This window comes from Mustela erminea, chromosome 16 (assembly GCF_009829155.1).
Source record: "Mustela erminea isolate mMusErm1 chromosome 16, mMusErm1.Pri, whole genome shotgun sequence".
Lineage (NCBI taxonomy): Eukaryota > Metazoa > Chordata > Mammalia > Carnivora > Mustelidae > Mustela > Mustela erminea.
This window is the reverse complement of record NC_045629.1, coordinates 82,356,999-82,369,154: the sequence shown is the minus strand read 5'-3', so window position 1 is coordinate 82,369,154 and position 12,156 is coordinate 82,356,999. Positions and strand designations below refer to the sequence as shown.

The following is a 12,156-nucleotide window of genomic DNA, read 5'->3' as shown; positions in this document are numbered from 1 at the left end:
GCTAGAGCTGCTGCTGTCGATCTCTGGGTCGTGAGTTGGAGCCTCACGCTGGGTGTGGAATCTACTTAAAAACATTAATACATTTAATTAAAAAAGAAAAGATCTGTTTGAAGTGAAAGACAAGGACTGCATCAGAATTGGTGTAAAATTGGCTTATTTCTAGGGAATACAGAAATTGAGGCGATGGGCTAGGAGGTGGGGGGCAGAGGACAGACCCAGGCACTAATGGGTGGGGGTCAGTGAAGTGGAGAATGTGGGGGTTACTGTGCACGGGGGGGGGCGTATTATGGGAGAAATGGGTGCAGGGTGGTGCCATCGCGCCCTCTCGGCGGGTGTGGGGGGCAGGCTGAGTTACGTGCAGTCTGGAGGCGGTTGTGTGTTCTCGTACAGGTGTGCTGTGTAAGTCAGGCAGACAAGCGAGAGAAGGAAAAGAAGTGGGTTTAAGAGGCTCACGGTCCCGGGTCGACCCTGGGTCTGTGCTGGGTCGACCTGCCCGTTCTCCATGCCCCCCACCCCCCGGCAGGGCTTCCGTGTAGCCGCGGATGTTGTGTGCCTGTCCTCTCGCCGCAGAGTGTCTGGTGTGGGTCCTTCCTCCACTGTGTCCCGTTCCCAGTGTGTGCTTCCAGGGCCACAGAGTGAGGGCGGTGCCCATGCCTGCCTCGGTGTGCGGGGTCAGGGAGGCGACCGCATCGAGAGCCGGACGCAGTGCGGGCCCTGATGGGCCTCCGCCCTCGTTCCCCTTGTGATCAGGTCCAGAGGAGCGCTTGTCCCTCGCACTGAAAACCAAACTGTGTAGCGTTACTTCGTAGTGTTCGTAAGAGAAAAGCATATAAAGGAATGTCAGAGTTCACCTGTTAACTCAGTCTTGAGCCTTTTCAATCATTTTCATTCGTTTACAAGGTAGTAATACATTCCAGCTGAGAAAACTGGGACAGACTCGTCCGGTAAGACGGACTCCCATGGGTCTGTGCTCGCCGCCTTCAGCCGCACTGGCCGCAGACGCAGCCCTGCGGCCCTCCCCTCTTTCCACGTGTGCGCACGCGCCGGGCTCGGCGGGACCTCGTGTCTGTGAGCCTGCAGCCCGCCGCCTCCCGTCGGCCTGGTTCGGGGAGCCGTTGGCACTGAGCGAGCGCGTGGCCGCCGTCAGGTCGGGGGGCGTGCTGCACGTCACCGGTCCGCGCGGGGACGCTCTGGCCTGTGACAGCACGAGGTGGCGTCACCATGTTTCCTTGTGCGTTCTTGCCTGGTGACCAATAAATGGCAGCTTGTTTTGTTTGCTTTCCCTTGATTACTGTTGATATTGAAGACCTGCCCGTATGTGGGCTGCCATACAGATTCCTTTTTTAAATTTGGCTGTATTTTTTTAAAGTTTTTACACCTATTTATGTTTTTCCTTATTAATATTAAGAGGTTTTTGTCATATTAACTATGTTTGTCGTATTTGTTCTGTATGTTCTTCCCAATTGGTCTTTGTCCGCTGTGATTATACGGCCCATCATCACCTAGGACTTGTTCTTTCTTTCATGTCATTTTTTTTTTTTTTAATGTAGTAAAATCTGCTAGTTATTTTCATTTTAGTTAAGAGTTTCAAGACCTGGGGCTCCTGGTGGCTCAGTGGGTTAAAGCCTCTGCCTTCAGCTCAGGTCATGATCCCAGGGTCCTGGGATCGAGCCCCGCATCGGGCTCTCTGCTCAGCAAGGAGCCTGCTTTCTCCTCTCTCTCTGCCTGCCTCTCTGCCTACTTGTGATCTCTGTCTGTCAAATAAATAAATAAAATCTTCAAAAAAAATAAATAAAAAAGAGTTTCAAGACCTGTTTGTTCTCAAACTTTTGTGGAGTTATTTCTATTTTTTCATCTCCAAAGATGCAGATATTTCTTCAAAGGTTTTCTTGGTAGTGGTGGTCTATGCTAACAGCTTGTTTGGCTTTTGTGGAGACCGTCTTAATGGGCTGGTGTAAGACCATTTCCCTCCAGTAACGGACTATAAAAACATTCAGACGCAGAGAACGTTGAGAGATCCGTGTCGTGAGTGTACGTGTACCCGCCTGCCCCCTGAACTCTTCGGGGAACATTCTGCCGTGTTCGCTTCCGCGACTGGTTTCTATGAGTGTTTCAGCGTGGTTTAAAAATGCACTTTCTCTTCAGGCTGGTTAACGTCTGCCTTTCGTGGTACTTTGTCTCTTGACATGTCATTAAGTGAGAAGGTGTGTGTCTCCCTCTGTGAGAGTGGCTGGACCCATTCCCTCCTGTGGGTCAGTTCGTGTTTGCTCTGTATTTGGGTTTTTTTTCCCTAGAAACACAAAGAGTTTTTATCTTCTTGGTTACTTGAACCTCATGTCATTATTCAGTTACCCTCAGGCTGCCTAACCACACACACTTCCTTGTTTTGGGGGCACTTCTCGTCCCGAAGTTCACTTTGCCTTCTGGAGGTTAGCACTGACCCGGCTTTCATTTTCTCTCCTTGTATTACTTCTTCTGTTCTTTCCTTTGTTACTTTTCTTCTGTTAATTCCCAATTTATTACATCCTTAAACTTTTACACGTGTCTCTTACAAGCATCATAGAGCCGGATTCCACAAACCCAGAACGTGTTTCTTCTAAATGGTAGATTTAATACATTCGTATTTATTAGGATAAACAATATATTTGGACTGACTTGTGTTGTCTTTATTTTTGTTGTCATTTTTTTTTCCCAAAAACTTTGTTTTTTGGGGGAGGGGATGTCTGCGTGTGTGTGTGTGTGTGTGGATTTTTTTTCTTTTTTCTCTTCTACTGTGTATTTCTTAGTGGGTTTTCTTATTCTAAATCTTCTTGTCTCATGATTTGGAAATGTATAAACTATTTCTGTTCTTTTACTAGTTACACTTCCACTTGAACCCTCTGTATTAACTTAACCAAGTTGAGATCTTAACGTTGTCTTCCGCTCTTCGGGACACCCTCCCCGTACGTCCTTCCGGCTCGCACGCCGTTCCGCCGTGTGCTGGTTCTGTGTTTATTTCAGCCCTGCGTGTTAGATGTTGTTATCGTAACCTCACGCAGACACGGTCGATTCGGCAGCACAGACACCGCTTCACCTCTCGCGCGTCCCTGTGTCTGCCTCAGACCACCCTCCCCCTCCTTTGCCTTCAGACGCTGTACTTGCTCCACGCTCGAGAGATCGCCTTCGGTGCGGCTGCTTCTCTGCGGTCACTCTGTCCCTTTAGACCGCTGCGTTGCTCTTCCCATCTCGCTCGTGCCTCCTGCTTGCATTTTGTTCATGACCCAGCTTGGATCCGTGTATTTCATCTGGAAAGTGTATGTGCCGTCAGCCCTGGAATTGTCAGCACTTGGACCTCTGTGGCTCTTACCCTGGTTCGTATTTTCCATCCATTTCTCCCTGTGATGGTGTCTGTGTCGTTCTCTAGATTTGCCCTCTGAGCCCTTCATTCCCTCCTAAGTAGTCTCCGTCCTACCTCATAGCTCATGTTTCATTTCACCATTGATACTTTTCAATTCCAAGTTCATTTCTGGGGATGTGATCTGCTCTTCCCAATAGCCTTTTGTCGCGTGCTTGTGTGTGTGATGTGCCAGGAGTGTGTCCGTTGGCTCCTCCTCTGACCACACAAGCCTCCAGGTGGCTTGAGTCAGAGCTGGTGGACCGAGCTTGGGCAAGCAGGGCTCCCCAGGGACTTGGTGGAGAGCTGCAGTGAATGGCACAGCTGCAGCCTCTGTTGGGTCCAGGCCCATCCCCCCATACACGCCTTCAGACGGTGTCCCGTCCAGAACCCCAGAGTGGGTGCCCATGGCCGGGGGTCCCAGGGCTCCTGACCCCCAGCACTCGGCGTGGGCCATGCCAGGCACACAGGTCTGCCTGCTTGTCTCCGTGCTGCGTGAACAGTCTCGTCGCTCAGCCTGCCTTCTGGTGTCAGCTTCCCTTTCTCTTACGGTATATTATTTAGAAATTCTTTTGTATTGTACGTTTGGTAGTAAAGTTCAGATTCTGACATCTTGAAAGGTAGCTTTACTGCATGAACAATTCTTGACTCATCATGGTAGTTTCTTAGTACTTTAAAAATTCGTGGAGGGGCACCTGGGTGGCTCAGTGGGTTAAAGCCTCTGCCTTCGGCTCAGGTCATGATCCCAGGGTCCTGGGATCGAGCCCCACATCGGGCTCTCTGCTCAGCAGGGAGCCTGCTTCCTCCTCTCTCTCTCTCTGCCTGCCTCTCTGCCTGTTTGTGATCTCTGTCTGTCAAATAAATAAATAAATAAATAAAATCTTTAAAAAAAAAAAATTCGTGGAGCTGTTCCTTCGGTTCTGCCTTTGCACACCGCTGTTGGGAAGGCTGGTGCCAGGGCTTTACACCTGTGCCCACTAAGCGGGTCGCCCGGCTGAGCGGACTCCGGGCCTCCTGCCCCAGGGACCTGGCAGCCCGGGTCCTCCAGGGCCTCAACATTTCTCTTTGCTACTGAGCGTTGTTAGTAACTTGGGGCCACTTAGAAAGGTGTATATTTTCTGGTAAAGAAAAGAATTCTACACAAATCCAGAGTATCACTTGTTTCCTATTAGTTTATTTTAGGCTTCTCTTTTTCCCTGACAGTCAGGAGAAAAATTGTGAAATAGTCCGCAGGATTGCCTAGTTTTTGTCAGAAAACTTAAAGACAGTCTTGGTTATTTATAGCCTAATGAGGGATGCCCCTTCAACTTTACTGTTTCTGAATAACTCTTTTGAGTCACACTGGAGATAACTGGGCCGCTTCTACGAACGGGGAAAGCCCTTTGGAGGGACTTCTGTAGTTTTTCTCTAAACTAAAGAGCTAATCCGTCCATGTCTTTCACCGTCCGTAGAACCAGTGTGCCTTCTCTGTAGGCAAAGGGGAGACGTGTGGCGAAGACGCCCCAGCCCCGGCCCCAGAGCGCGGCCTCCCGAGGGTGCGCGCCTCCAGGAGCAGAGTGGCAGGCCGGTGGGTGAGACTCTGCGTGCGCCTTTGTGAGCAGAGGCCGGGCAGGGGAGGAAGGCACCTGCCGCAGGAGTCCGCTCAGAGGTTTTAGGAAAAATGATTCATACTCAAGCTAACAACTGCATCGTGACAAAGACAGATTAACCAAAAGAAGCTGTGATCCCGTTGAAGGAAGAATTTTACATTCCGCTGATTCTTGTTTAAACCACTGACTTGTGTTGTGAAGTTACATGAGTTACTTCACCTTCCAGTTCTGCTCATTTCCTTGTTACGTGGTTTGCTCTTTGAAGAAATGTGTTTTTCATCATCTTTGCACGTGATGCAGTCCTCTGTAGTTGTTTGTGTGCTCATGTCCGTTTTCTGCTGCGACCGTCCACGGCGCGGACTGGGGGGCCTCCCGCTGTTTCCATCGCCGAGCCGCGTCTGACGTTCGTGTGGTGTTACAGCGATGGGTATTTCTTGAAGAAGAAAAAAATGCATGATTTAAAATGATCTGAGGTTAGTTACATTGTCTTCTAGTCGCAGTCTAGCGCTTTCTGTGGTTACCTGCCGTACATAAAGGAAGGTGCTGACGGCTTTGGCCTGAATCGGCAGTAGCTTAACCGTTAGGTCAGAGGTCATTCCTCTTCCGTACAGGACAGGCCCTCGCGGGCACTGTTCCTCTCTCGTCCCGCCCTCCTTGCGTCCGTAGCATGGCCCCTTCCTCCCGTGACCTACGGTGGCTGGTGGACCTTCCAGCCTCCCAGAGGAGGAGGAAGTGGGCGCCCTCTCTCTCTCCCCTCCCCGCAAGGACACAGCTGTATACGTAGTATTTCCCTTCGAGGGACATGGCCGAGTCGTAGTCACGTGGTCACGGCTGGCTACAGGAGAGGACCGCAGGGCTCTGCCAGGCCAGAAGACAGCTTCTTACTACCCGGGAGGGCGGAGAGCCTGCCATTCGGAAATGGACAGCAGTCTGTACTGCGGTTAGAGAACTTCCATATTTATCAGTTTTTAAGAGGCTTAAGGCATTTTAGAGGCTAATATCTCAGTGGTATTTTTATGTTAAAGATACTCCGCCTTCGGGGTAAGGGTGAGAAGGGATGCTGTAGGAAATGCAGATTTTAGTTGTGTTTTCACATCAGTTGTGGTTGCTCTTTGGCCTGGGCTTTAAATCTTTGAGGAATTATGTCCGCAGAGTATTAGTCACCCAGAGCCAGCAGACAAGACCAGGGTCTTCTCAGAAGTGGTGCCAAAGGGGAAATAAATTCATCTCTGACTTGAGAATCGACTTACTGTGAAGCTTCCAACACACTCCGGTCTCCCAGCCTGCTGTGTTGGGGCCTGTGGACTTGGGTGCACGTGTGCGGGGCAGGGCTGCAGGCTGGGAGTCTGCAGGCAGCAGCCAGGGTACTCCGGAACGTTCGTCCTCTGTATGGTAGAGCCTGGGTGTCAGGGAGAGGCTGCAGGGGGCAAGCAGTGCCGCCTGCGGGGGGGCGGGAGCGTGTTTTCTTACTGGGACGGCTGTCTGTGGGGGGCGGGCTGCAGAGGGGCAAGGCCTGGGAGCGGGGGGTGGGGGGGTCAGCCTGGAGCCTGTGGGGCAGAGCTTGGAGCTTAACGCTGTCCTCATCGGTCAGCAGTGGTTCAGATAGTTCCTGGGAAGGACAGAGGTAAAGTAAACGTTAATTAAGAGGACTCTGGTTACCATTGATCACAGCGATCATGTCAAGCTTCAGAAACCCCGAGTCTCAACGAGCAGACGTGTGGGTTCCGGAGCCCCGTTGTCTGACAGCACCTCTGGGAGTGGTTGTTGACCCCGTGTCTCCCCTGAGGAAAGGGGGCGTGTGGGGAGTGTCCTGCCCCGTCACCCAGCGTGGGGCCTGGTGTGAGGAGGCAGATGAGGGGCAGCCTTGCTTTCTTTGAAGCTTCACATCAGAATAATTTGAAGTTTAGAGACCAAAGGATAGAAACCCTTTCTGCCAGCCCTGAGAGAAAAGTTGGAAGGGGAGTCCCCAGAAGCTCCCTGCTGTCCAGGGACAGGCAGTCCCGGCTGAAGGCTGCTGGTGTGACTCCCAGCTCCGTCCTGCAAGGTCTGCTACCTGCCGCTGCCACGTGGTCCTGGGCCGCCCTCCTCCCGACTGCGGGGCTCTGTTCCAGAGGTTGGGATGCTGCGTCCTGTGCCCAGTGCGCCGGGTGGGCAGCTGAGCCCAGCGTCCGTCCGTCCTGCTCACCCCTGCGCTCACCGGGGAGCCCTCGGCGCCTGGCCCCGAGCCCTGGAGAGTCAGGGTGCCTGCCGCCCAGTGCAGTGGCCCACTGCGGCGGGAACGTCCTCTTTGCCCTGGCATGCGTGGCAGCTGCTCCCCCATGTGTGGCCGCAGAGCCCCTGACATTTGGCCACCACCACAGGGAGCTAGATTCTTCGATCGAGTGTAGCTGCCTTAAGCACATACGGCTTCCCAGGATCGCTGCAGTGAACAGTATGGCTCTGACCTGATGGTCACGTCCTGTTGGTTGTGCGCGGGTGTGCACATCTCCTCGGAGCGCGTATGGGAGTCGAGCAGCCTAATGCTTGAGTTTGGGAATTGGGGTTTGGCAGTATTCTAAGAGTTTCACGTAGCTAGTTTCCTGTCCAGTGCATTTACAGGAACTCGGGATCTACCCCTTGACAATTGTTTGTACAGAATGGGTTACCTTGTAATAAAGGCCGGTGGCTCTGAAACCTCCAGCCAGTACGCACTGTCTGACTCACCTTGCCTCACATGAGTGCAGAGTCTGGGCTCAGGTGAGTTGGACGGCACAGGAAGCTAAAAGCTCTTCTGGTGCACATCAGAGTACACACCGTCACCCGGTAGCACTGTCACAGCGGGACAGGCTGCCTGTCCCTGCTGGGTACTAGCAGAGGGTGTAAATTTGGTCGTCTCCCTAAAACTGAGCGTGGCACCCGAGGTGCTGCTCGGGGACCCTCAGTGTCCTCCACCACGAAGCCCAAAGTAGATTGGCTTCCTGATTAAATTAACGGGGATGTGTTCTTGAATTTTTCTGATATTTTGTGTACTTCAGCCTTGTTTTTAGTTTCTCACTTGCCATCTGTCACATTTTTTAAAGATTTTAAAAACTTATTAGAGAGAACAGAGTGAGCAAGAGGAAACACAAGTGGAGGCAGGAGGGGCAGAGAGAGAGGGAGAAGCAGACCCCCAAGCGGAGGCAGGAGGGCAGAGAGAGGGAGAAGCAGACCCCCTACTGAGCAGGGAGCCCTAGACGGGGCTGGACCCTTACCTTGAGATCGTGACCTGAACGGAAGGCAGATGCTTACCTGGCTGAGCCACCCAGGTGCCCCAGGTGTCACGTTTAAAAGAGGTCTAACACACAGACAAGTGTTACAAATCCATTGCTCAAAAATAATTGGAAAAGCGAAACTGTAGCATCTGTTGACCTTAGCTTTTTATTCTTTTTCTTAGACAGAGCTGTCTTCATCGTGGAAATAAAAGTAACACCTAGAAATAGGCTTCATTTTCACGAAGAAGTATGCCCTCTCTCACTTTCCATGAAACATACAACCCTTTGGGTCCATCTGTAATTTCCCCATTTGTGACAGAAATGAGTGTGGTAAATTCTGTGCTTTCCGCTTGGCTCTAAGAAAAGTAGATGCATTACCTGTTTGACTAACGGTGACGCTGTTCTCAGTCAGGAAGAGAACATCCCCTGCCCTGGTCGTCCGCCCATCCAGAGACTGGTGGCCCACTGCCTCCTCGAAATCCCCACCAGGAGGCCACGCCCACCTGGCTTGCGCTCCCACCTGAAACAGAACGTGCCCCCGGCCTTCCGCTCGCAGTGCACGGGTCCGCTCGCTCACACATGGCCTGGTGTCCGCAGGTCTGATCTCTGCCTTTCTCACTTCCTCTGCTGCCTGCCCTCCCCCCACCGCTTCCCTGGGCATCTGCCGGCCTTCCTCCCTCCCTCCTGCTCGCCCGGTTTTATCCTCCCCCAGCCCCACCGCATATTCTGCTCATGGTGGAAAACAGTCTCGCCTCCCGCTGCTCAGACAGTGGGGAGTCCGTCAGGAGGCCCAGACTCTCCGGGACAGGAGGGCCCTGCCCTACGGTATTTCCGGAGGAAAGAGTTGTCGGGACTTAACACTCTTGCTTCATCCCACTCCTGGCTTGCGGCAGGATCTAGTGTTCCCGGTTTACAAAGAGAAAACCTCGGCTTCATAGGTGTTTACTGGGAGCCAGATGCATCCTGCGGCCCCGCGAAGACTCCAGCCCAGAGCTCTCCGTGTGGAAAATGCTTTCAGTACAGACGGTTGCCCAGAAAGGAAAGGAGGGGAGACAGTGCTCAGGAACAATGCCTGAAAATCCCAGGCTTTTTTCTCTTTTATCCTTATTGTGCTGCTTCCCATAGTGGCTAGCACCCGAACCCTTAAAGGCAAAGTCCCTGTCTAGGAGGCAGCCGGAAAGGGCAGACGCTGGGGGAACTTTTCTTCCTCTTTCACACCCTTTCACAGTAGGGTTTCACACCTCTTTCACACATCTTTCACAGTAGATGCTGCTGGTCTGGAAAGGTAAGGAAGGGAAGTTACAAAGCAAAGTGGTTAGAAAAAGAAATGGAAAACCAGGGTTGTATGAATTCACTGGTGGGTAGAACCAGGAAACCGTATGTCCTGGAAGTCGAGAACGAATTTCAGAAGCGTGTCGTGAACATAATAGCAATGAAAAAGAGTGGGAACTGGGACCAATTTTGGATTTAGGGAGCATTGACTAATAGATTATAGAATACGTGGTTGAGATGTTTGGATGTGGGATCAACCCTTCAAACTCCGTGTGACATCTGTGGTTTCGTTTGTAATGCCAGCTAACTTATAGTCGTGGGTAAGGAAGTCATCCCTTTTGTATTTTTAAAAATATTTTCTGTTCAGCTTACAGTTTCCTTATGTAATTCCGAAGAGATACCTGTATTTAGTTTTCTCCTCCTCGATTCTGTTCTTCCTCCGCGGGTCTCCCCACATTGCCTGGTGGCTGCAGAGGCTGGTTCGATTTTACTAGCACACGAGGGCCATCTAGTGACCAAAAATCCTGGCACACTCGGGACCAAAGGGAGCAGAAAAGGAAGGAGCTGGTCTTTCCAGTCTGTCTTCTTGGCGGAGTGTTTTGAGGCCCATGATCATAAGGGTCAATCCTGTAGCCTAATCTAAAGAAAATTACCGGAACTTCCGACCTTCCCACACTCAGCTTTCTGACTTTAGGCAAATAATCTAACTTCTTGCTTTTTGCTTCTTATGTGAAACTGAGATGATAAACTTTGGTTTGGTGAATGAATCCCTTAGTCAAAAAAAGATTACTTAAAGAGAATAGTCAACTTTTAGGATTAATTTAAGGAACTTTTTTTAAGCTTCCATGGTTTATTCCACACCTTTTCCTACTCTAGTCCGTCTGCTTTGTCCACAAATATGATGTCACCAAGTTTGAACCGGTGTTGATAAGGCAAAGCTTCAGGCAGTGTCTGCGCAGACACTGCCGTCTGCCAGGAGACCCAGTTGTGGAGCGATTTTCAACAGTGAGGGTTAAGTAGGAAAAAGATGTTCTACTAAAAGCAACTTGTATTAATGTTTTCTGTTCATATCTAGAAGATGATCTGTCCCGCCCCTTCCCTGACTGTGCTGGCAGAATGGAGCCTTATTTGACTTCCTTCCTTCCTAAATAACACACAGCAGGAGAAATAACTTACATTGCATTTATGTTCTTGCAACAATGTCATTATATTAATTGATTTGGTGGTGTTATTTGTTAATACGCTTCTTTTTATGTTTCAGAAAAGATGTTGGTTTGAAGCGATTTTTTCCTAGGAGTTTACTGGATTCTGTCAAGGTAATTAGAATTTGCTTTATCGCACTCAGATGGCCACGTTATGTAAATACTTCCCTGTGGTGTATGGTTTTCTCTCTTATGTGTAAAAGTTACAATGTAAAAAGGCTGGTGGTTCTTATACTCTGTTAATAGTAAGTAGACTTTCGTGTACACAGCTCTGTCCTACAAAGTCACGGTTTCACTTGCTGTCACGTGTGACGCTCAGCTAAGTACAAGACTAAGAAAGCTGCACACACAGTAGGCCTTGTCACCTACGTCTTTATGGTCTCATGAATGTTGAGACACGTAGGTGAGGTCGTCGTGTGTGTGTCTGCTCACGCATGTGAACATGTACGTGCGCTGTAAAGATCTCTCTTCTCGAACTTCTGCAGAGCGTCGCGTCCTCTCCCTCCCTGCAGAGGGAACCGCAGGGGAGGGATGCCCTGGGGCTCTGAGGCAGGGTTTCCCGCCAATTCAGAGCACATGGTGAGACGTTCGAGTGTGGAGGGAGGGCGTAGGCTTCGGTCGGAATAGAGTCCGGCTCGTGGGACCTTTGCCATTTAGGAGCCTCATGGTCTTGGGCCCGTTTCTTATGTCCACAATGAAGAAAACTGCATTTTGTAGGGTCGGGGTGACTGTTTGACAGATCAGTGTATGTATGTCACCTACCACGGCATCTGTACCACTACGGTTTACATGTGAATGGTGGCTCTTAGCGCTGTGTCACAGAGGTGGTGTTCTGTCCTGGAACAGCCGCACAGCAGGCCGTCCGAGCAGGCGGGCGTGAGTGTTGCGAGAGGGCCAGCCTGTCGGTCCGCAAGACCAGCTCTGAGGCCACGCTGCCTCGGTGAAAATTCCGACTTCATCACTGTGAACTGCGTGGCGTTTTTGGCCAAGTTACGTGATTTTACTCTATTTTAGTTTCCACACGTGTAAAGTAGGGATGAAACCAGTTTCTAACCCTTGGGCTTCATACAGGAATGAATGAATTTGTAAATACAAAGTCTGAGAACAACGAACACCAAACTTGCTAAGAGTTACGTGGCGTGAAGAGGAGGAGGACTGAGCTGCTTACCTACAATGATAAAATGCCAAGTCGAGCGGTTTTTATTGCATTAATCACTTATTTATTTTTAAGATTTTATTTATTTACAAGAGAGAAAGAGTGCACAAGTCGGGGGAGGGGCAGAGAGAGAGGGACAAGCAGAGTCCCTCTGAGCAGGCCGCCCAGCTTTGGGTTCGATCCCAGGACCCTAGAATCATGACCAGAGCCAAAGACAGGCTTCACCGTCTGCGCCCCCAGGCGCCCCTGCATTAGTCATTTCTCCGCAAGAGTTTCTTGGTCATCATGCTGCTGCTGCTTGTTCCGTACGGGTTGTCCACTGTGTCCCACTGCC

At 50.7% G+C, this 12,156-nt stretch overlaps 1 protein-coding gene across 17 annotated transcripts in view; it reads left to right on the top strand.

Annotated features, from left to right (window-relative positions):
* PTK2 (protein tyrosine kinase 2) overlaps positions 1–12,156 on the top strand; it is a 248,642-nt gene that overhangs the window by 123,008 nt on the left and 113,478 nt on the right. For all 17 annotated transcript variants that reach the window (XM_032315953.1, XM_032315950.1, XM_032315952.1 and 14 more), the window contains one exon: positions 10,726–10,780. In XM_032315953.1, coding sequence (XP_032171844.1) covers positions 10,726–10,780 — 55 coding nt within the window. The remainder of the gene's footprint in view (positions 1–10,725; positions 10,781–12,156) is intronic.